Source organism: Lynx canadensis, chromosome C2, assembly GCF_007474595.2.
Source record: "Lynx canadensis isolate LIC74 chromosome C2, mLynCan4.pri.v2, whole genome shotgun sequence".
Lineage (NCBI taxonomy): Eukaryota > Metazoa > Chordata > Mammalia > Carnivora > Felidae > Lynx > Lynx canadensis.
In genome coordinates this window covers 128,091,106-128,116,560 of record NC_044311.2, presented here as the reverse complement: position 1 = coordinate 128,116,560, position 25,455 = coordinate 128,091,106, and the positions used below count along the sequence as shown (strand labels likewise).

Sequence of the window (25,455 nt, the reverse complement as noted above, 5' to 3'; positions counted from 1 at the left end):
GAGTTGAAATCAAGCTCAAATCAAGAGTTGGATGCTAAACTGATTGAGACACCTTAGATGCCCTCCTTTTCTTTCTTTCTTTTTTAATCTTTTTTTTTTAAGTTTATGTATTCATTTTGAGAGAGCTAGAGAAAGAGCACACAAGTGGGGGGTGAGCTACAGAGAGAGAGAAAGAGAGAGAGAGAGAGACAGAGAGAGAGAATCCCAAGCAGGCTCTGTGCTGTCTGCACAGAGACTGATGTGGGGCTTGAACTCAGGAACCATAAGATCATGACCTGAGCAAAATTCCAGAGTCAGACACATAACTGACTAAGCCACCCAGGTGCCCTGTCCTTTTCTTTTTAAATAAGTGCTATCTTAGGTAACTCCAGATTGCTATCTTAGATATCTCCAAATTAATTTTCTTAATTGGAACATTCTATGTCACAGCATTTCCTTCCTTCAAAATACCTCATTTACCTTTTCTTGATTGCATAATACATATATACTACATATATATAAATATATATACATTATACACAGAGATGTAGGTAGATATGCATGCACACACACACACACACAAACACACTTATGTATTCATATACATACTTCTCTATATGTTATTCTCTACATCTTTCTCTTCCTCAAAAAGGGCTTTACTTGCTTCTGTAGGATTATAATTCCCATTTATATACATATCATTATTATTTTACATTTTTAAAAAGTTCACATTCGAAATAGGAAATAAATTTTCTCTGACTTTTTAAAAAGTTAAATTTTGCATACGATCTTATGCAATACATATCAATAATGTAAATGTGCCCAGGTCACAGGAGCCTGTCAAAGAAAAAAAAAAAAGATGTACTTTCCACAAGAGGAGATTATCCAGGACTCAGGAATCTTCATTTTAAAGGCTGTATTCAGGAAATGGGAAAATAGAATTTGTGAATTGGGAAGAGTAAATAGTACTGACAAACATGTATAAACATAAAATTTTCAGGGTGCCTGGGTGGCTCAGTCGGTTAAGCGGCCGACTTCGGCTCAGGTCATGATCTTGCGGTCCGTGAGTTCGAGCCCCGCGTCGGGCTCTGTGCTGACAGCTCGGAGCCTGGAGCCTGCTTCCGATTCTGTGTCTCCCTCTCTCTGACCCTCCCCCGTTCATGCTCTGTCTCTCTCTGTCTCAAAAATAAATAAACGTTAAAAAAAATTAAAAAAAAATTTGAACTCAGATCACATGAATATTGTAGGTAATTTGAAATCTTTTTTTTTCTTTTCCCACTAAGTCCACTTAAAAATAGACTATGATAGCTGTTACCCATTGAAATAAAACTATTTGTTCCAAATAAATGCTAAATGTCTCACTTGATTTTACTGCCCAGCAGTAGAATTAGAAATATTCATTTAATGAATGAATTATTACATATTGCCAAAGACTTTTATTTTTTGATATAAATTATTTTCTGAACATCAAGCTATAAAATATATAGGCATTCCTACCCAAATTATTTTAATATTTAGTCAGGGTGGATGATATTATAAAATCTTTTTTTTTGTAAAAATTCTTAAAAAAATTTTTTTAAATGTTTATATATTTTTGAGAGCGCGCGAGAGAAATAGTGCAAGCAGGGAAGGGGCAGAGAGAGAGGGAGACACAGAATCCGAGGCAGTCTCCAGCCTCCAAACTGTCAGCACAGGTCCCGACGCGGGGCTCAAACTCTCGAACGTGAGATCGTGACCTGAGCCGAAGTCGGACACTTAACCGACTAAGCCACCCAGGCATCCCATTTTTGTAAAAGATTTATAAAAATCCATTGGAGACTTTAGATAGGTAAAGAAATATATATTTTGATTATATCTACTCAAAAGTCTTTGTAGCTTATAGTTTGGTTTTCAAGAACCTTTGAGTTATTTGTGTTAAGTACCTAGTATTTCCTAAAATAAAAATTATCACTCTTGACAATAAAGTCTAATCTGTCAGTAAACTGACAGCAGAATTCAATTTTCTTATTCCCTGGACTTAATTTTTCAAATGTTAATATTTCAAAGTTCTTCTTTCAATTGTTGGTGATGACAACACATATTTAAAATCAATATGACAAGAGTAAATTAAAATTAGTAGATTAGTGATGACTTTGCCCATTTCTTGATATACTATTTATACTTTTTTGTTTTCTAATATTGAAAAGGAAAGATTTTTAAAGACTTCCTAGATTATTTTATAATCTGCTATTCATGATATTAACATTGAACATTTTACAGATGAGTTCTTCTATAGAATTTTTTATGGCTTATTTTGAAATTCATATAGGTTTAAGAGTTTTTATTTTCTTAGGTGTTTTTATTTATTTTGAGAGAGAGAGACAGAGAGAGAACCAGTGGTGGAAGGGCAGAGAGAGAGAAAGAATCCCAAGCCGGCTTTGTGCTATCAGCACAGAGCCTGATGTGGGGATTGATTACACCAACGTTTTCTTGAAACACAAACAACAAAAAGTGTAGATGTCACCTCTTGGTTTTTAATAATTTTTATTTTAACAATCAAGAATTCTTGGGGCGCCTGGGTGGCTCAGTCGGTTAAGTGTCCGACTTTGGCTCAGGTCATGATCTCATGGTCCGTGGATTCGAGCCTCGCGTCGGGCTCTGTGCTGACAGCTCGGAGCCTGGAGCCTGTTTCGGATTCTGTGTCTCCCTCTTTCTCTGACCCTCCCCTGTTCATGCTCTGTCTCTATCTCAAAAATAAATAAATGTTTAAAAAAATTTAAAAAAAAGAATTCTGCAACTCTACTTCTTATGGAGATACATAGTTTTTATTTTTGTTGTTTATAATATATCATAATTGAGAACTTATTCAACACACATTTTTTTTTCAAGTACATAACAATTGCTAAGCCCAGTGCCAGGAAGAAACGCAACAGAAATGAAAGAAACAAACACACAGTTATTCAGGAAGATCTCATCTCTGATCTAGGGAGTCACAGGAGTGGTAGGTAGATAACAGAAAACACACACACACACACACACACACACACACACACTATTTTGCATGATAAGCCCTAGATGAGCAATGTATACAAAATAATAATTTGCATTCAGGAAAGGATAACCAAGTATACCAGGTAAAGTAGGAGCAATCTGATAGTTCAGTGTTGAGGTGAATCTTGAATCATTTATTCACAAATAATTGTACCCAGAGTTAGGTGGTTGCTGGATGCCAGCTCTGAGCTTTCTGAAGCAAAAGGAGCAAAGATAACGAGAAGTGGTCCCTAACCTAAAGTAGCCTAGATTCCAGAATAAACTGTTAACAAACGATTACAACTAAATGTTATTAATGTCACCATTTGCTGTGCAGATGGAGAGAATTTTCTGTAGCCAAAGGGGAAAAATATAGAAATAAAAGATGAGAATGAAAATGAATAGCCCCATTAGTTTTCCTTCAGTACTTCCCACTCTTCCTTCAAAACCCCATCCTACTCTAGTTAAGGTTACTTGCCTTTCCTTAATTTTCTTATTCCTTAAGCTTCCTCCTCTATTGTAGTCAGTCCTACATCACATTGCATTCTAATTGCTTGTGTGTATCCTTCAGCAACTGGTATGAGATTTGTTGAGTTTGAAATATTCATAGTAGAAGATAATCTGAAGAGGTGTCTTAAGGCCACTTGTGGAGAGTTGGATGTCATATAGGGAGTCTGATAACAAAACTGGTAAATGTTCTGTCATCAATATACCCCTCTCGGCTTGATAAAAATGTATCACGATATATTCACCCTTAGCCATAAATATAATGTATTTTTAATGCATTCATATGATGCCAGGAAGAATTCAGTAAGGATTCAATAGAAATCTGATGCTTTTCTTTGTAGCTACAATTAGAGATTGGCAAGCTTTTGTGGGTGTTGAACTGTATTGTATTTTTATTAGTAATTCGGTATTTGTATCTGGCCTTTAACTAGTTAGTTCACATGCAACATTGATTTGTTGTCATCTTTCTCATTATTTCCCAGGCAAGACAGATAATTTGATGCCTCTTACTTCACTGACAATAAGTAAAAAACCAAACATACAAACAAAAAACAAAACAAAACAAATCTTTTCTAGGAATGGTTGGCCCAAAGGACCATTAGTTTGGCATCAGGAGCATTTTCACAGTCTTCTTTATGCTACTGCTAGAAAAAGTTGAAATTCCATCACTCAAATAAGATATATATCTGTAAATGTGAAGAAAATACTAAAAACAAAGCTACACTTTTGATAACCTTTATAGAATCATTTGTTACTTCCTTGCCCTTCAGAAATGGTCTGAAACCTAGCATTTGTTGCTCTGGAATGGATTAAGATACAGACACCCCAGAGATGGTGAAAAGCCCTCCCGGCTGCATCATGTGCTCTGTGTCCCAAATTTCTTTCATCTCTTCTGCCACAAACTTCTCCCGGTCTTTCTTTTATCCTCATCTCTCTATTTTTGTCTTCTTGCTCAAACCTCTGAGATGAATCCCATATTCAGTTTTGCCTATGTTTTGCATTGGTGGAGTTTGCTCTCTCCCGTTCTAGATTACCTTTGTAGAAAAGACACAGAGAAAGTGATGATAAGCACCCATTCTGTTTAAGAAGAGCTACTGGAAAATTTTTTAGTCATTTAATACATTATGCAATGTGTTTGTATAATTTTTGGTTAGGCTGTCTTTTGCCTGATGGTATTTGAATAACAAAAAAATGAGTTGAGTGCAACTAATTACATTTTTTTTCTATGTAAACTTAACATATGATACATATAACATTATTTCTTGTTTCTCTTATGCTGTCTACATATTTTCATTCTCATGTATGTTCTCTTTAGATTATTAGAAGCAAGGATAGTTTACTACTTATGAAGTAGGGGAATTTTAGAGAATAATTAAAGATTGAATATATAAACATGTTCTTTATTTATTCAAATGTAGGAAATCCCTTGCAATAAGCCAACATAAACAAAGGAAATACATGCTCTAACTTACGGAACAAAAAAAAATGTGATATTTTATGGAGTAAAATTTTTTTAATGTTTATTTTTGAGAGAGAGAGAGACAGAGACAGAACATGAGCAGGGGAGGGGCAGAGAGAGAGGGAGACACAGAATCTGAAGCAGGCTCCAGGCTCTGAGCTGTCAGCACAGAGCCCAACTCGGGGCTTGAACTCACAGACTGAGATCATGACCTGAGCTGAAGTCGTAACTCAACCGACTGAGCCACCCAGGCGCCCCTGGAGTAAATTTAATTATAACTATGGATGAAGTATAATAGCACTCACATTTCATACTTGAAAATGGGCAGGTGTTTCATTTTTGTCCTTTTTTTTTTAGGATTCTTATATATATTTTTGTTAGACTTTATAATATACCATTTAAAGTCAAAAATTAAGTTAATAAAAGAAACCTAAACGTCCTGTTTTTTTAATTTCAATATAATTAACATATAATGTAATTTTATTTCAGATGTACAATATACTGACTCAACAATTCCATTCAACACCTAGTGCTCATCACAAGTGCACGCCTTAATCTACATCACCTATTTCACCCGTATTCCCATGCACCTCCCCTCTGGTAACCATCAGTTTGTTCTCTACAACTAAGAGTGTTTCTTGGTTTGTCTCTTTCTCTCCTTTTTTTCTTCCCTTTGCTCATTTGTTTTGTTTCTTGAATTCCACATATGAGTGAAATCATATGGCATTTATCTTCCTCTGACTGACTTACTTCATTATACTTGCATTATACTCTGTACCTCTATCCATGTCATTGAACATCATGAGTATTTTTATTAATGAATCAATTTATGTGTTTTCATTTCAAATCAATAAATAGGCTTATCATCTACTATTTTTAAAGTATTATGGCAGGTGTGGCCAAACAGAAGTAATTCAATGCCATAATTTTAATGTAGCATAAATCCACTTGAGGAAAAGACACTATCAACATGTGCAAGGTTAAATTCTAAAATAAATTAGACAATAGTTAAATAAACCAATGTTGGAAATGGCATAACATTGTGCATAATCAATTTCCAAGTAAATGTGCAAAAATGTCAGTTCAAGTTCAGAAGAGTAATATATCAGTGCTAGTTGGCCTTATCAGGGCAATCTTTATAAAAATATGGGATATAGCCTGTGGCTTGAAGGATCCGTAAGATTAAGGTAGATGAAATTGGAGGAGTTCAGCTTATTCAAAATAAGTTGAATTCTTTAATAGATCAGAATGGAAAAGTATATTTTATTCAAACAATTCTCATGATTTCATAGACCAATTTGTAAGTGGCGTGATGGGAAAAACTGGAAGCACTGAATCCAGCTGGGGCCTTGGGTTGCAAACTTTGTACACAAAAGGACCTTTTTTTTTTAATGGAATCTAACTCTGATCTCCAACATATAAAACAGATCAAAATGGCATCATTTTGGAGCAATGTATTTTTTTCAGGTCAGAGAAGTACTTACCTAGTCAATAGATGGGAATACAAATTTAACCAATGGAATTTCCTAATACAAAACAAAAATTGTTGTCTGTAACATATTTAAGTGTGCCTGCTTATACTACAATATAAACAATATTTTGAAGGGATATCCCTATCAGAGTGTAACAGGGCGTCCAAACAAGGTCTTCAGTTTACAACTCACTGAGGTAGATTATTGAGGTAGCCTCAACAAAAGAGGAAAATTGGCAGCTAAAGCTGATATTATTCCCGGTAAAAAACCTCTCAGTATAACTATCCATCACCTACAGTCCTTCTCAGGACTGGTGAGGCCCTGCATGATCTGGCACATCCTCACCTCTCCTGCCGCATCTCTGGGCAACTCCCTTTATTTTCCAGCTCTTACCAGTTAGGGAACTATGTGAGTTCTTCAAATATTGTTATCTTTTCTCTTTCTCTGGGCCCCCATATGTGTTACTTAGAATATCCCCTTTTCCTGTGGTCAGCATAGCCTTGTCCTACCCCAAAACTAGTTTCACTCTCCCTCCTCCCTGTTTCTATAGTACTTGGCATTGTTGATTATTTGCTTAGTATCAGTCTGCCCCACCGGATTGCATGCTCTGTAAGTAGATGCAGTTACCTAGCACATGGTTATCAAGTACATGGATTATTGATTCAAGGATTTTTTAAATAGACTTTATTTGTCAGATCAGATTTACGTTAACTACAAAACTGAGCAAAAAGTACAGATATTTCCCCTATACCCCCTACCCCCAGAGATGCATAACCTCAGTCACTATCCATGTTTCCCACTAAAGTGATACACGGTTAAATTGATGAACCTACATTGATATATCAGTATCACCCAATGTCCATGGTTTACATTAGGATTCATTCTTAGAGTTGTATATTCTGTGTGCTTGGACAAATGTACACTGAGATGTATCTACCGTTATCATATCATAGAGAGCAGTTTCATTGTCATAAAAATCCTCCATCCTCCGCCTATTCATCCCTCCCTTCCCTTAACTTCTGGCAACCTCTGATCTTTTCACTGTCTCCATAGTCTTGCCTTTTCCAAAATGTCATATACTTGGAATTATACAGTACATAGCCTTTTCTGATTGGCTTCCTTCACTTAGTAATGTGTATATAATTTTCCATTAATTCTTTTCATGGCTTGATAGTTCACTTCTTTTTGACACTGAATAATATTCCATTATTTGGAAAATTTTCAAATTTGGCCTATGGATGAACTTTGTCACAGTTTATTTATCCATTCACCTACTGAAGGAGATTTTGATTGCTTCTAAGTTTTGGCAATTATGAATAAAGCTGCTAGAAACATCCATGTGTAGTTTTGTTTTTTTTTTTTAATAAATTCAGCTTTAAAAAGGTACATGAAGACACTTGAGTAAAAATATTCGAGAATCATCTAGACATTTACGAGTTAGGATTTGTTAGGGAGGTCAAGACTACATATATACACTTGTAATAGTCATCTAGTTTTAGTTTCTTTAATGAAACTTCTATATGGTAGATACTGTATCAGGTGCTAGAAATGCAAAGTTGAAAATGATGGAGCTCTAAGTTTAAAGAGCTCATAGAATAGTAGGAGAAAACAGACATGAAACAAGTAATCCCGATATAACATGGGGAGTACCACAATGTAAGTATTTTGGAGTTGCAATCAATTACATATGGCAGAGGCAGAGAATACCTCATAAAAGTGACAACATTTGAACTGAACCCGAAGGAAGAACTGGAACTCACAGGCAGATGATTTGAGAATAGTCATATACAGGCCCAGAGTTTAGAAAAAAATATACAGTAGACTGATGTTGGGGAAATAGGTAGAAAAAGGTTGGGGCGCCTGGGTGGCGCAGTCGGTTAAGCGTCCGACTTCAGCCAGGTCACGATCTCGCACTCCGTGAGTTCGAGCCCCGCGCCAGGCTCTGGGCTGATGGCTCTGGGCTGATGGCTCTGGGCTGATGGCTCTGGGCTGATGGCTCGGAGCCTGGAGCCTGTTTCCGATTCTGTTTCTCCCTCTCTCTCTGCCCCTCCCCCGTTCATGCTCTGTCTCTCTCTGTCCCAAAAATAAATAAATGTTGAAAAAAAAATTAAAAAAAAAGAAAGGTAGGTTGATCAGATGGGAAAGGTTTTTTTTTTTTAGACCCTGCTATTGAATTTGAACTTTTTTTTTTATAATAGTGATAATCACTGAATAATTCAAAGCCTAAGTGTAATGTGAATGAGGATTTTAGAAATATAATCCCATTGTCTGCATGGAAGATAGGATAGAAGAGACGGAGATGAAATCCCAAGAGACTAGGAAAGCAAGTTAATGAGCTAGTTCACATCAGAAGGATTCTGATCTGTGATTATGAAAGTAGAGGTGAAGTATTGGAGAAAGATTCAGTAGAAGTGGAACTTATAGGACATTCAATAGTATTACGTTCAATACATATTTTATTCAATAATATTGTTTATCCCATTCTTAAGTCTCCTTTTTAAAGCATACTGGGATCTTTCTGATTTATGAAAATGATAGTATATGGAGAAAGTGCAAATAGAAATGCCACTGATGTTGTGTCACAATGAAAACTGTTTGGGCTAATTTTCTATATTCCCTTACCAGAGTCCCTAAAAAAAATACTCTCTTTAGAAGTTGTTATTTTTCGGGGCGCCTGGGTGGCGCAGTCGGTTAAGCGTCCGACTTCAGCCAGGTCACGATCTCGCGGTCCGTGAGTTCGAGCCCCGCGTCGGGCTCTGGGCTGATGGCTCAGAGCCTGGAGCCTGTTTCCGATTCTGTGTCTCCCTCTCTCTCTGGCCCTCCCCTGTTCATGCTCTGTCTCTCTCTGTCCCAAAAATAAATAAACGTTGAAAAAAAAAAATTTTAAAAGAAGTTGTTATTTTTCTTTTTAATATGTATTTCTTCAGGCTAGCTTTTGAACGTCTGTTTTATAGATACAGGCAAGCATGAGTTTTTACTGAGGAAGTTAGAGAATCAGGAGCATCAAAGGGCCATTGAATCCATTTCGTAGCACAAAGTCTTAAAGACTGACGTGTCATATGGACTGAAAGGTTGGCATAGATCTAGAATAAAAGTAAAATTCTCAGACACTTCTTTGATGATCAATATTGGCGTACACAGGGATGAACAGGAGAAGAAAGTAGTTAAATCTACAAGCACTAAGGCACTAAATTAATTCATTAATTGTCTGTAATTAGCAATTTGGCTTTTCCACATGAGTAAGTTTGTTAGGAAGTTATTGCCTTTTGTAACTGTGGGGTAACAATTAGCTAATAAGATCTTGTAAGAATAGATTGAGATATTGAGATAGCAGTAGTAATTGTGAGTAGAAATTAAGATAACAGCCAGGTGATTTACCGTGGTCCCACCAACAAACTGAAATCAGGACAAAATAAACCGAGAGAACGTTTTAGGTGCTGTTGTTCCCATGGTGGTTGTTATTTATTGCCAGTATGATTGTGTGTATGTGTGTATGGACGTGTGTGTTGATAGAGTTTATATTTTCTCACTTGATTTCAGTTATGACAGCGATAGCTGGTGTCCTCCATTACCCGTGCAAACATACTTACACCAGGGTATGGAAGATGAACTGGAAGAAGATGATGATCGTGTCCCGACACCTCCAGTCCGAGGCGTGGCTTCTTCGCCTGCTATTTCCTTTGGACAGCAGTCCACTGCAACCCTCACTCCATCCCCACGGGAAGAGATGCAGCCCATGCTGCAGGCTCACCTGGACGAGCTGACCAGAGCCTATCAGTTTGATATAGCAAAGCAAACATGGTATGTATTCTTGTTAGGTCAGGAGACCCATGCCTTCAGCACAGGGACAGAGGAGATGTTCTTTTGCAAGAAATTCATAAGGAGTTCTCATATAACTGTACAGCTGAGGTTAGAAATGCTTCTTTGCAGTTCCTCTATCATCTGCGTAAAGAAATTGACCAAGAAAATGTTAAATAACTGGATCGAAGTCATATAACTGGTTAAGGAGTGACCCGGAGCAAGAATTCAGATCTGCTGAATTGCATGCTAAAGTGCTTTTGGCTACACCAGAATCTTTTCTGATTTACAGTTTAGCTTCGATTAGCTTATCCTTGAACTCACTTCCAGTGCTACAATATAAGGCTCCTTTTGGATTGTTCAAAGTGCCTGTGATTAATTCTGTATGTGGTCATGAATATGTAAATGTAAGCTTCTACAAATCACATATGGTCAGTTATTCAAAGATCCTTGGGCTGAATAAAATGAGACAGGAAGAAAAAAACAGCAGTATTAGTAACAGTAAGTGCATTAAAAAATAAAACCTAGAATAACCAAATTCCTTTTTTCCAATCAACCCATAACCTTTCCTTAGGTATTGATGGCAATCTACTGAGATATCCTGTGCAAGCATGGAAAAAATACGAGTGGGACCGGCTCTCACAATTTTGTACAGTCTTTTTTTTGTTTGTTTGTTTTGTTTTGTTTTTTATGTGTGCTCTCTTCTCTCAAATAGTGACATATAAGTCTGACTCTTGAAAATGAAATCTCAGTGACATACCTCTGATTATCTTCTGTTGATTTCCACGATGTACTTTGAAGTTAGATTTTTATGAAATAGTATTTGCTTTTTTTTTGACACTCTTAGTTACTGGGATAGTTGATAATGAGATATATCTCATTCTCAGTGTTGATGAACTATTTATTTTAAAAATACAGCAAAATGTACAAAGAGATACTAAAACCAAGAGTATTATTTAAAGCTTCTTATGAGCATAGGATCTTTTCTTAGAACCAGAGGTTTTTAAACATTTTTTTCTCAATCATCAGATGTGTTTTCAAAGGTCAAAGCAAATCTGTTAAACAGTATTATTTTGCATCAGGCTGCTTCATAAAATACCACTATTTAAGTTGAAGCCGACTGCTTTAAGAGCTGGAGGATTTCCTTCAGTTTAATGTGGCCATGTACTTCAGTAATTTAAGACACAGATTATAGCTTAGGTGTTCCCAAATTCACCTGCATTTCACCTGGATAACCTTAAAATATATTGATATGTAGTCCCCACCCTCAGATATTCCAGATTGCCTGGTCGGGGATTTGACTGAGGGCAGTTGAGGTTGGGACAAGTAGCACTGTCACTACTTACAAGCTATATGACACTGAGCAACTTAACATTTCTGTGCTTCAGTCTCCCATTTGTAAAATGATGATGATAATACCAATTAGCTCATATACAATGTAAGAGCATAGTCTCTAAGACCACTTGGTTTCAGTAATTCACTAGAAAGAACTATAGAACTCACTGAATGCCATTATACTGAAAGTTACAGTCTATTATATTGAAAAGATACAGATTAAAATCAGCCAAGAGAAGAGATGCACAGGACAGAGTCTGGGAAGGTTCCAAAGGTAGAGCTTCCAGTCGCCCTCTCCCAAAGGAGTTCTGGAAAGCATTACTTTCCCACCAACAACGTGTGACAATATGCGTGGAGTATTACCAACCAGGGAAACTCACGTGAACCTTGAGCTTCATGGTCTTTCTTGAACCTTTGTCATAGACATTGTTAGCTATCTGCATGGCTGACCTCAGTCTCTAGCTCCTCCAGAAGGCAAACTGATACCATGTGACTAAAAGCCCCTACCATAAATCACATTATTGGACTCTCTGGAGAAGCCTAAGATTAGCAGGTGAACAAAGACACTTCTATCAGGTAGGATATTCTAGAACTTAGAGATTACCTCCCTGGAGCACATGACAAAAGCCTAGCTTTTCTTTGGGCAAGGTCAAATTCTTTATTACACATCATATTGTGTGAGAATTAAATGAGTTCTTCCTGGCTTAGTCAGTAGAGCATGTGACTCTTGATCTCGAGGTTATGAGTTCGAGCCCCACGAATGTTAGAGATTACTAAAAATAACATCTTAAAAAAAAGAATTTAATGAGTTTCCTCATATACAAGACTAAGTACAATATCTAGCTGTAATATAGCTGTTATTCAGAAGAGCTTGGGTTTTCACTTAAATTGTTCACTGCTGTATTTCCACCCTTAGAAGAGCACTACCCTTAGTGAGTGTTGCACAGATATATGCTAAATGAGTGAACAAACTAGTTCTTCTTTACCTTCTCCAAGTACCCATAGGGAAAACCCTGTTTCTTTCTCTGAGTATGTTTCTGTTCAGTCCAACAATCCTCCAGAGTGTCATTGCTGACTCCCTATGTAAAAGTTATGAACCTCTATGTACTCACACAGGATCTCACCCTTCAGGAATGGAATATGCTCCTCATCTGAGCTGTACATCAACATCACAGGAGGAATATTTAAGAAATAATAATTCCTAGGCTCTACCTCCAGGGACTCTGTATATATTGACCCATGTAGTGCATAGCACATGCTTGTCACTAGAAGATATTTGTAAATGTTTTGCACCCTCTTCCTATTTTAGTTTATCTCCTAATTCTGCTGAATTCAAGAAATATGTTTTTTTACATTAATGTATATTTGTTCCATTCAAGAGGTGTCAGCAATGATGTAAGACTAGAATGTCAGTTTATTTAGTACCTTCCAGGACCGAAGTGCACACCATTAGAGAAGGAATCATATATGTAAATATCACCTTGTATTCTCTTGCTCATGACTTGACTCAGTCCATTCTTGATTCACAAACAGAATTTGAGGCAACATTTACAGGATGTCATCATCAACACTCAAGATATTCTGCATTGGTAGTTAAGAAACTTTCTGATTTTTACATAAATGAGCTATAATGAATGTCAGATAATGACTTGGGACCTCATATTCCTGACCCATTAAGTTAAAGATGTGGACTTGATGATATTGAGGTGGCTTCTGGAACTAACATCTTAAGGGTTTTTTTTTTCCATTGAAAAATTTATAATGTTGCTAACATTGGAGTTGGTTGCCAGTTCAAGAATGCGTTTGGGAGAGGGATGTTAAATAAATTCTGGACGAATGAAATAATTGCCCCCAAAATGCAGGTATTAAAAATAACCTTGTATTTCTAACTCAAAATATTTGGGTGAAAATGCATAACATTATACATCTGCCTTAAATAGCCAACGTCTTTTAAATACTTTGTATTAAGGCAAAAAAAAAAAGGTTTACTGTATTAAGATATGTGGTATATTCACTCCCTAATGACAGGAACAAATAACAACTAACAAGTAACAAATAAGAATGACATATATACATATGTCATATGTATGTCATATGTATATATGTCATTCTTTGTTATATATATATGTTATACATATATATGTCATTTTTATTTGTTATATATATGTTATATATATGCCATTTTTATTTGTTATACATATATATAATGACATTTTATAATTCTGAAGAAAATATTTTTTTCTTAGTGTTTATTTTTGAGAAACAGAGCACAAGCAGGGGAGGGGGAGAGAGAGAGAGAGGGAGACACAGAATCCGAAGCAAGCTCCAGGCTTCAAGCTGTCAGCACAGAACCCAATGTGGGGCTCGAACTCACGAACCATGAGATCGTGTCCTGAGCTGAAGTCGGAAGCTTAACCAACTGAGCCACCCAGGTGCACCTAGAAGAAATTCTTAAGTAGTCACAAAGTGAATCAACTGAACCTAGGTCCAACTCTACATATTGCTAACCATGCCATTTGAAACAAGTCACTTAAGTTTGAACATCCCTTGGGTAGGTTCTAAGAGCTGAAAATATGAATTCTGTCTACTTCACAAGGCTGAGATTGAAGATACACATGCATTGCAAAGGGTATGTTTAGCACACCTGATATTCTAAACACAGAAAATGCTGAGATGAACCTTTTATGTATTTTAAGTGTTTTAGACTTCAGTAGGTAAAACAGAGGCACAAATAAGTAGCCTGAACACAAAGTAGTCATTCCTACTTTAAACTGTGTTAAAGTGGAAACAACCAGAGGCCTGATTCATGGGGGAGCCTGCAGGAAGAAAGCCTTGTAGGTCAGGCAGTGTGCTCATGGTTGGGAGAAGGGTTATTGGTATTAACTCTTGATGTGACATCTTTTCTTCATATGGCCTCCACACAGGCTGAATGCAACTTCCACACTAAGCTGGAAACAAAATTATTATACTCTTATGGTACAAAAACAAAAACAAAAACAACTTTAAATATTTGTGCAAACGTTCCTATTCTCCTTTGATGATTTATTTACACAAAAATACTAGGTCTGTATATTTTTTCTCTGTATATTACCCCATGAATACCAATAGAAGAGTGTAATAGTTTATATGGTTATGGTTTTGACTAGTCATGTATACATAGCCCATTGTCTCTTCTGAGAAACCATCATAAGCTCCAAAATTAGTTAATAGAAAGCAAGAAGAAAAAATTAGTCGCCGTAACATGCTGTTTAATTCTAATTATAATTTTGTGGGTTGTTAATGAATTCCCTCTTTTTTTCCTCCCATTTGAATTCTAGGCACATTCAAAGCAATAATCAACCTCCACAGCCCCCGGTTCCACCATTAGGTTACATGTCCGGAGCCTTGATTTCCGATTTGGAAACAGATGTTCCAGATGATGATGCTGATGATGAGGAAGAAGCTTTAGAAATCCCCAGGCCCCTGAGGGCACTAGAGCAGACACCCGGATCCAGTATGGACAATCTAGACAGCTCTGTGACAGGTAACGTAACTGATTTAATAGGAATAACTGACCTGTTTATTACACTCAAATGCATCAAAAATCAGACACTTTCTTATGTAAGATTTATTCCACTCCAGCTATTTCTATAACATTTTAAATATGTTAATATTAAACACAAAATTCAAAAAGGATTGGAAATACTTTTGCTTTGCTGCAAAAATGATAAGAAAATTCATGAATTTTAAAAAGCCTTAAAGACATGAAAGAAAACTCAATTATATCCAGGGCTTTCAAGAAAAGTTCACTCTACTGGGGAACCAAGTCTATTACATAAAAAAAAAAAAAAAACCTTGACTTTTAGAAATGATATATTTTGTATATCAGGAGCAACATACAAAGTGAATGCAATCTCCAAACACTTCTTGATATTTCACTCTGTACAATCATTCACTGATGAAAATAAGCAAGTATTCAGAATGAGCCTCTCTAAGGTTGCACAAGGTATTGTGTGGAGAAAATGTATAGCGAGATAAGCCATACATTTACGCATTTCATATCGTTGGATTCAGTAATTGCTCCTCTCCCAAGTAATACAGTTATTTTTGCAGTTTACTCCTCTGGCATCCTCTGGCTTTGTTCACTAAGTGAAATGTTGCAGTTGCTACACTCCTAAGATGATCCCAGGACTGCAACCTATTTGAAAGGATTTAAGTTTATCCAATTTTGTTGAAAAAACTTGAATCCTAATGTGTACACAATGAATCTGGAGAAATGTAAAAATTTAGTCTTTCTATTCCAGTAGATATCCATTCTTTGACACACATACATAAATGTCTCTTATGTGACTATAAAGATGCAACTACCCCAAATGTAGATCTTGCTTTTGCAGGCATTGGGTCTTCTCAGAAAAATCACCCATGTCTCTATTTACCTTGATAATATCATCTTCATCCTAGGAGGCGTGTACCGTGGTCCCATTTAGTTCATGTGTATGCTCCCAACTTGCAAAGATTTTTCACTCTGACCTGAGCCAACACTGAAGGAAACTTCTTTAGGACAGTGATGGAAAAGGATGAGGACCTAAATGTTTCCTCTCTATGCCTTCCTGAATAATACAATGTGTGATGCAGGAACCCACTTTTTTTGTTTTGCTTCTTACCTGGGGGCTGTCTGCTTGCCAGGCTAATTAAGATTTAAGAACTCCAGATATACTGCCGTGATTTGAAATCGAGATCCAACTGAAGGTGGCAAAGCAAAAGTTTGAGTCTTTGAATGCAGAGAGCTAACTTATTAGTGCACTATTATGTTAAGCCCTCTTGCCTGAATTTCCAACATAATCTCCTTCAGGGTAAAATTCTGCATATTTTTGCATATCTCACTAATGATACTGAACTCCTCTCCATTAGGAATGCAGTAAGAATTGCAATAATAGCACACAAAAAAGGGCAGCTATAGCCTATGTAGTCCTTTTATTAAATATTATAATGTCAAAGATGATAAATATATCTATAAATCAGAAGATTGCCATTTCGCACTTTTACATGCTCACCTGTTAGGCTGTCTAATGTGAACATGGTTAAAACCTATCTGCCTTTCTCCTTGTAGCTGGTATACTGTTCATTCCAAATGAAGCTTTTATTGCTAAGAAAACAGTCTGTTTTCCTACTTGAATTCACTGCTTAATTACTGCTGTATATAAAAACCTCAGGGTGTTTAGGTGTGTATTACATGATGAATTTGCCCTATGAATAATGCATCTTCTCAGTGAAAGAAGTTGTAGTCTACAGGAAGTAGCCAAAGGAAACTCTTCTTTCTTTTCTCCTTTTTTCTTTTCTTTTTTTTCTTCTCCTTTTTTTCTTCTCCTTTTTTTCCTTTTTTTTTTTTTTTTGCCTCTGCAGTAACTTTGTGGGGAAGGTATGACCAAAGATTTAATTTGTTTTGTTTTCTAGTGTATAAGTGTAATGTAAGTAAATATAAATCCAAAGTAAATATATTTTCTTTAAAAAGTGTGTGTGTAGGAAGTGTGAGTGAGTGTGGGATGTGTGTGTGAAAGAATATTGATAGGGTTTGTGATTATAACTGCATGTGTGAGTGTATTTAGGGCTCTGTGTGAGTGTGTGTAGGTGTGTGTGGGTGTAAATAGGATTGTAAGCATATGTGAGTGTGTAAGTGTGTGTGTGCACACATATGCACATGTAAGCATACATGGGGATGGCCCTAAGGTGAATGTATGTATGGACCAAATGTTACAGAAATCAACATGCTGATGAATATTGTTCTAATGTGTTTATGTTTTCTTCAGACCCTTAAACCTAGTTTAATGGCCTTAATTGAGGTGGGCAGTAAAAACAGACACTGTTGCCATTGGCTTTTTATGTTTCTAAGATGGTAAGTGCCCACAGAGAGGGTTCTGATTCTACTGTAATTTACTCAGGGTTCTACATTCGTACGTGGTGTGAGGAATTCAGTCATGACTTTCACCTAAACTCTTTGGTAGAGATTTTCATTTTCATGAGACTAAGAGCCATTTTTATTAAATGGGACAAAAAGTTACATTCCATTCCCTGAAACTCTAAATCCAACCAGAATGATAGTCCAGTGGTAACACAGAGATGGGCTAAAAAGCCGGTGTGTATTTTACTTGTATATATAACATTCCAACACTTAATCACATTAAGGAATAAGTGCAGCGCCCATCTTTATAAAGAAATAATTATATAAATTCCAGATATTTTCAAAACAACTAAGTAATTTGTGATAGACATCTTAAATTTTGAAATAATGGTCCATGAATGGAAAAGCAAGAAGAAAGGAAAATATCAGCAGTTTCCTATTCCATAATCTCAATGTCTTAGTCTTGTTAGGCTGCTCTAACAAAATGCCATTGACTGGGTGACTTAACAAACATTTATTTCTCACAGCTCTGGAGGCTGGGAAGTCCAAGATCAAGGTGCCAGGAGATTTGGTTCCTGGTGAATTTCTCCTCCTGGCTTACAACCAGGTATCTCCACGCGTGTTCTCAAAAGGCAACTAGAGACAGCAAGCTCTCTGGTCTTTTTTTTAAAAGTTTGCTAATTCTGTCTGATGAACCCACCTTCACGACTTCATCTAAACCTAATTACCTCCCAAAGACCCCACCTCCAAATACTATAACATTAGGGGTTAGGGCTTTTAACACATGAATTTTAGGGAGAAATAAACATTCAGTTTCTAAAACAGTAATGTGGAAAATGTATTTGCAAGTCTACTATATTATTTATTTATTCCTACAACAAACATTTACCAAATGTCTCTTCCTTCCAAACTGTTGGCTAGGAATTTAAATATGATAATAATGATAATGATAATAATGCCATCAACAAGAAGAATACTATCTTGTGCATATATAGCCCTTAGTAAGTGCAAGGCACTCTTTAAGCAGTGACCTGATTTTTTGTTGTGACTCCATGAGCTAAGAATGTTGCCTCCATATTTAAACAATTGTAAGAGAACATGAAACAAATGAAAAGAGACAGCAAAGATTCAAACATTTGGTATCTGGCACTTTACAGAAAAGTTTGCTGATCCCTGTCCTAAAGTTTTAACATATATTAAATCCCTTACCTATCACAAACCTATTTTAGTTCTTATTTTACAGATGCGAAAATTGGGTCACAGAGGGGTTTAACATCTTTTAAGGTTATACCCACCTGATAGGTGGCAAAAGAATTTTCAAAATAAGTATCTTACTTTCAAGATAAATGACCATGATCCTTGCTCTGGATATGACCAACTTTTTTTTTAATCTCTGAATTTAACATATTTTAAAGGAAAATGATCTCTTGGTCTATTACCTAACATACAGATCTCTATCTCTGTCTTTCTGTGTCTCTCTTCCTTTCTGCATGCATGCATGTATGTGTGTACATATATGAATATATATTCATACAAATACAACATATAATTTTATCTCTGGAAACATTAATCCTTCCCCCATGCACTTAATCAAGAGTAAAAAATATTAATTTTTAGCTGTAACCTTTATTACTTATTATCTTACATTTAGTTCTATATTCAGTTATGGTGACTCTTGCTAACAAGAATCATCTGTATCAGCACTTTTTGTGGGGAATCTCATTTTTAATTTATTTATAGCATAATTTAAATCTCTTCGGTAGTAATAAAGTCTAAAACTATCTTGATTATAGCACATCACACCGATTTGGGCTAGAAAGTAAACGTATGGAATTATTTCAGTCTTTAGGAATATGCTTGCTATATTTCTTCCTAAATGCCAAATTCACCATTTTTGGGCAACAGGGTAGGGAGAGGAGTTAATACTTCTTTCTATATCTTCCATGATGGGAGTCAAGGGTAAGTGTTTCCTGCATTTAATGACTCCACCACAGGAAAAAAGAAACAGAAGGCAGTGTGAGAGAGGACAGAAGGAAAATGTCCTGAGCATGAAGCCAAGATTCTAACTGCTTCACTGATCACCAAAAGTACAACCAAGAGGGAAAGCCATGAAGTGAAATGAATAAAAGTTTCCTTAACTGCTGGACCCCACATAAATACCACGGCTGAAAGGAAATCGCGGCTCTATATTTTCTGTATTTTATGTCTTTGGAGGTTTTACTGGAACTCCCAAACCAGATCATTTTGAACACAGTAAAACCTGGCAGCCTCACCACCTTACTCGACCACACAGCTTTTAGAGAATTGGCCACTTAAAAGTGTGACCTGATGCCTTGTTTTTGTTGCAAAAACTTAAGGAAAATATTGTAGTATTAGGAGAACTTCAGAGATGATGCCGAAAATAATGAAATCATTATCTTAGACTGTGATGTATTTAAAAAGAAATTAAATATTTACTTCAGATTTCGCAGATAAAAGGGGAACATCACATATTCACCTGAGTGGAGCAAGCTAACAGGTGTCATATGTCCCAAGGAAGACATTTTTTAATTGCTTATTTTGCTTTCATGTATATTACACATTCTTTCTCTCTCTGAGGAATGCAGGTGGAATTGTTGCATATTCAATATGTTTGAGGGAGAGAAGAATTTCTAAATATTAGACATGTTTTTCTCCATTTAAGCAGAGGTCAATATTTGGATTGATTTATCCAAAGACAAGTATAGCTGAAGATTTTACTTAACACATAGTTAGACTGATTGCACTTAATAGGAAGGGTTCCTCGATTAAATATTGGCTAAAAAAATGGGGGACAGCCAGTTTTTGTATCTCATAAAAATGGTAATGCAACAATTAGCAGGGTCATATTATAAAGCACAGACTTTACTCTAGCTTAATGGATCTAAGAATAAGCATTTATCAGCAAGGAAGGATTTAGCATAAAACGACATGTAAATGAATTGATGACTGATCATAAATTAATTTTAGTGCTGAAGATGTAATAGAGACACAGAAAGATGCCACTTTATCATGGTATTTTACTGCTCAGTAACATTTGAGCAACAACTTAATGTCCTATATGCAGTTCTTCTTTAATAGCTTGAATAAATTTGAGATTTTTTTGGCCTTTCAGCAACTTTAAGCCTGAGAAATTTCAGAAGATTGAAAATGTAAACACAAATAAATTTGGCTATGTGGCATAAATTCATTTTTCATTAAATGTTTAAATATGTATTGATTATGTTTGGGGCTATAACATGTCAAATTGGATGGATTGTGTATAATTTGTAAAGAATCTCTACCTGAACTCTTTCACTTCATGTTCATTTTAATTTTTTAAAATTTATTTATTTACATTCAAGTTAGTTACAGGAGTAGAACCCAGTGATTCCTCACTTACAGATAACACCCAGTGCTCATCCCAACAAGTACCTTCCTTAATGTCCATCACCCATTTAGCCCATTCCCCCACCCACCCTCCAGCAACCCTCAGTTTGTTCCCTAAATTTAAGAGTCTCTTATGGTTTGCCTTCCTTTCTGTTTTTATCTTATTTTAATTTTAATTTTTATATTTACCTTTATGAAAGTAAACCAGTTATCCCCAAACTTGCTTACTTTCTAATTCATGAATCAATGTTTTTCTTTTCCTCCTATCATTGTCTTCTTTCTTGTGTTGGTTTACATATATGTTCAGATCACTCTTGATGCTTAAATCTAAAGAAAGAACAAGCATGGCAGCCACAGATAGGGTAAATCAGTGATTGCTAAATAAACTTTAACACTTTTATATGGTGCCTAGGTGACTCAGTTGGGCATCTGTCTCTTGATTTTGGCTCAGGTCATGAGCATGGAACCTGATTGGGATTCTCTATCTCCCTCTGCCCTTCTTCCCCATTCATGCTCTCTCTCTAAAATAAATAACATGAAAAAATATATTTAAAAAACAATTTTACAACATGGATGAAATTTAATTTATGTTATATGTTTTTAATTCATGATGTATTGTCAATTTTCTATAAAAATGTTCTGCACAAATGCACCCACTCCATATATCACATTTAACTACAGAAGAGGGGCTATCAAAGATAAAGTCCAAGGGACAAAGAAAAAAGAAAATTTATTGCCTTCTTTTGATGTGTTTCCTTCTTGCTCTCCATTTGAAGGTGAACTCAACTATAGGAACTGAGGGCACTTGCCTCTCTTTAGTGATGAGGATTCCTGTGGTCCACCATGGCCAAATCTATATGACACGTGTGTCTTCAACTCTGAAGTCATCTATCTAATTTCTTAGCTCTTACATAGAGTAGTAAAGAAAACAGAAGTGGTGTTCTTTCTATATTGACCAAAACCTACTTGAAGCCATGTCTTCCATGCTACTCTCTTTTCCCAGAGAAAGAAAAAAGAAAGCACCAAAGAAAACTTCATGAATAACTGGGATTTCTGAGGGCATGGAAAGTTGCATTAACAATCGAGATAAACTCAGAGCAAAGACACAAAGGCAGGAAAGTAGTTGGTATGTTTAGGGACTGGCAAACTTGTACATTGAAATCCTTATATGAAGGACTCACTATCACAGGAGATGAACAGAGTGTTTTTGAAAAAGTCAAGCTAACTCTGTTAAGAGATGTCCGTAAGTGGCATTTCTGTAGTGGCACTGCTGTGGTATAGGATTTTTCCTACATTTTCAGGTTCAGAGACTATTTGTAAAAATGTCAAATCCTCAAGCTGGAACCACACAGCAAGCCAACATTAACGGGAAAAAAACAAAAAGACTCAGTTATTTCAAAAATGGACTAAATACATTAAGATAGATGGTTGAGTGTGGATAGATAGTTCAGGAGAAAAAAAAGTAAATTGCCACTTAATATAACAATATTATCTTACTTTGATCAAGATATTGACAAATATCTATATTCAAGTGTATCAAAGCATAGCCAAGATATGTATATTAATCATTTTTAAAATTTTCCCTTTTGGGTAATAACTCACTTCTTTTCCTGTTTTCCAAGTTATCAACAAAAGTTGACTGACATTATATTCCTTGTTTACTATATTTTTTAGAAGTTCTTTTGAGTACATTTTTTCTATAAGTATCATAAGTTCATTGCTGGGAAATGGCACAAGGGATAGAATCACATAGAAATTATGCTGAGTAATGAGAATGTTGAAGACATTTAATCCAGTATGCCTAATGTTTGTTGAAACACTTATAGAAAGCACCTATAGAAAACAAAACACCTATAGAAAAGCACCTATAGAAAAAATATGAAAATAAGTAAGAGTCCCTAATTTCTAGAGTTCCACTGTCTAAGAAGAAACCCTTATATGAAACAAACTATAGTTTGTAGAGACCTTATAACACTACTGTATGCATAGTGTTTGAAAAACACAGGAAGCAGAGAAATTGATTCTTCCTAAGACAGAGTTCGAGGTGAGGTGGAATCAAGGTGATAGAAGGGATATTGATTTGGACTTTAAAGTTTGACAGTGGTCCATAGAGTTAGTGACAATCCAGAGATGTGTTAAGGAATGAGAGGTAAGGCTACGTAGGGAAGGCAGTGGGAGTACACAGGCTCTTAAGAGGGTCTGGGGCTGGAAAGGGAGGCTGGACTACATATTGAAGGATCTCAGATGCTTAACTCATTAGCTGAATGTGGCACTGGCAAACTAGGTAAGGTTTTGAGTGAAGGAACCAAGTCATGTGATAGATGAGAAAAATAGTTCAGATGACGCTGAAGATAAAAGGGACCAGAAGGAAATCAGGAGGAGCTTAGGAATGAAATTGGAGATGTAGGAAAGGAGATGCTTGTTTGGAGAGTGAGTTTCAGATAGCACAGATTTATTTGCAGATGTTCAGCAGACCTTTAGAAATACAGAAAACAGTACATAGCAGGGACAGGAATGAGCTTTCATGTATTTCAAAACTATCCTCAGTTCTAGGGTTTCATATTCTCTGGTGATCATGGACTGAATCACTTTGATTTTCTTTTTTCTTATCTACCGTAGCATTATACTGCAAAGCCCATGACATCATTTCTTCCTTCGTTTTGGGCTGTTGGTCCTTGACTTGCGATTATTAACTCAGAAATGGTTCTCTCAGAGGAGGCTCGGTTGCTGGTGTTATCTGCGCTTCCTTGCAGTGGCCTGTGTCAGGGGAATTTGTTTGGAAAGTAAGAAGTGTATCCCTGTGCTTTTGGCAAATAGAATCAAAGCTCTTATCTTTCTCTGCTACACTTAACACCCTTTTAGCTTCTCAGATTCTTCTAACCCCTTTGGTTTCTATTTTCTCTCTCTCTTGCAAGTGCATGAACCCATGTTACTGTATCCTGGGACCCAGACTACACATACAAATACTTCATCACAGCAACACTCCTAACTATACTGTTGTCTCTTAAACATTGGAGAAAAAGCGGGGGCCGGGGAGGGAATCGCTAGCATTTGAATTTAATCTCTTTATGTGAATATGTGATTGGTTTATTTAGAAAAGCTAAAATTAACTTCTTATAAATACTTCTTTTTGCCCTCTCTTTATAAAATTTAGGCTAAGCCACACTTGGCACTTTACTGTGTCATGAAGTAATGGTATACAACTTAAATAAATATTGTAATGTTAATTATATTACGTAATAGATTACGGTTTCAGTATTACTTGGTTGAGGAAAAAATATAAAATTGTAAATAACTTGCCAAAAAATTAAGAATGAAAGTTATTTCTCAGTGTTTTCACATTTTGCACATCAAAGGGTGATTCTTTTCCTCTATCACCATGTTGTATTTTGCAGAAAAATCCATAATAATGCCAATTGTATTCTTGATAATGGTTAATTTTCTAAGACAAAGACTAGCAACAAAGAGAAAACTAGAATTCCTAAAACAATTAAAATACCAACAAAGTATCCTGAGCTTTGAAATTCATAGAAATTTTCAAAGATACATTTTTTTCCTTTTGTTCTAAGTCTATTTGCTCTGATATCATTTATACATTTTTTTTTTGGTTTATAATGTTTGTTGTTATATTTCCTGATTATTTAAATTTGCATTTCAAATCCTTGGAATAATTCTAGCACTTCCCCAGTATACAAGCGTATATTTAATGGAAATTATCATTAAAGCCAACACTAAATTCACGATATATTCACACTGTTTCTTCATCTGAGTCTTTGATAAGTTTACGCACTATAATTTACTTCCACAAAAGCGTTCCTCCCTGAATTGTAGGACACAAGATATACATAGTAATTCTCTTTTGGAAAATGAGTATGTAATGATTCGAACAATGTAAGAATGGAACCCTGTGAAACATGTTTTGTTCACGTGTTGCAAACAGATACAGGTTTTAAATAACACTCGTTCTTCCGCGCTGGGAATGTGTAAAACATGGATGATGCTTGCGTGTGGCTAGAGAAGTGGTGATGAAAGCAGACTTGCCTCAAGGAGGAGTGAGGAATTGAGGCAGCTTATTTGTTCCTTAGCAGAGTGTGTGCAAGCAGATGGGCTATCCAATATATCCCACTCACTAGACAACTACATTTGTTTTTAGGTTCAATGGTAAATGGATGGGGCTCTGCATCTGATGAGGATCGTAACTTTTCTAGTCATAGATCTAGTGTAGGTAGCTCCTCAGATGGCTCCATCTTTGCCAGCGGCAGCTTTGCACAAGCACTGGTGGCAGCAGCAGATAAAGCTGGTTTTAGGCTGGATGGAACCAGCCTTACAAGAACAGGTTGGTAGACTCCGAGTCAACACTCTTTGCATGAGAGATTCTCATCCTTTAGACACCGAGCTATATTTCTCCTGTTCTTTCTCTTCAGTGAGTCTGACGGCAGGGCTTTCTTTAATATGCATGACCACGGTTGGGATCCTCAATTACCAGAACTCTCTTCTGATGCTACTTTTGCAGAGCCAAGAATAGTCTCCTACTCACCACCTTCTATCCTTTATTTCCCTTTCCCTTCATGGCTCTGCTGATTAATTGGAATATGCTTCCTTTCTATATTACAGCCAAGCTGCAACTGAGA

At 36.1% G+C, this 25,455-nt stretch overlaps 1 protein-coding gene across 11 annotated transcripts in view; it reads left to right on the top strand.

Moving 5' to 3' along the window:
* The window catches only part of ROBO2 (roundabout guidance receptor 2), a 604,834-nt gene that overhangs the window by 561,955 nt on the left and 17,424 nt on the right, over nt 1-25,455 (top strand). For 8 of the 11 annotated variants that reach the window (XM_032594777.1, XM_032594772.1, XM_032594775.1 and 5 more), the window contains 2 exons: nt 9,967-10,227; nt 14,877-15,082. In XM_032594777.1, the coding sequence (XP_032450668.1) occupies nt 9,967-10,227; nt 14,877-15,082 (467 nt within the window). Of the gene's footprint in view, nt 1-9,966; nt 10,228-14,876; nt 15,083-24,977; nt 25,161-25,455 lie in introns of all 11 variants that reach the window. The other 3 variants (XM_032594773.1, XM_032594768.1, XM_032594767.1) reach the window with 1 other exon arrangement.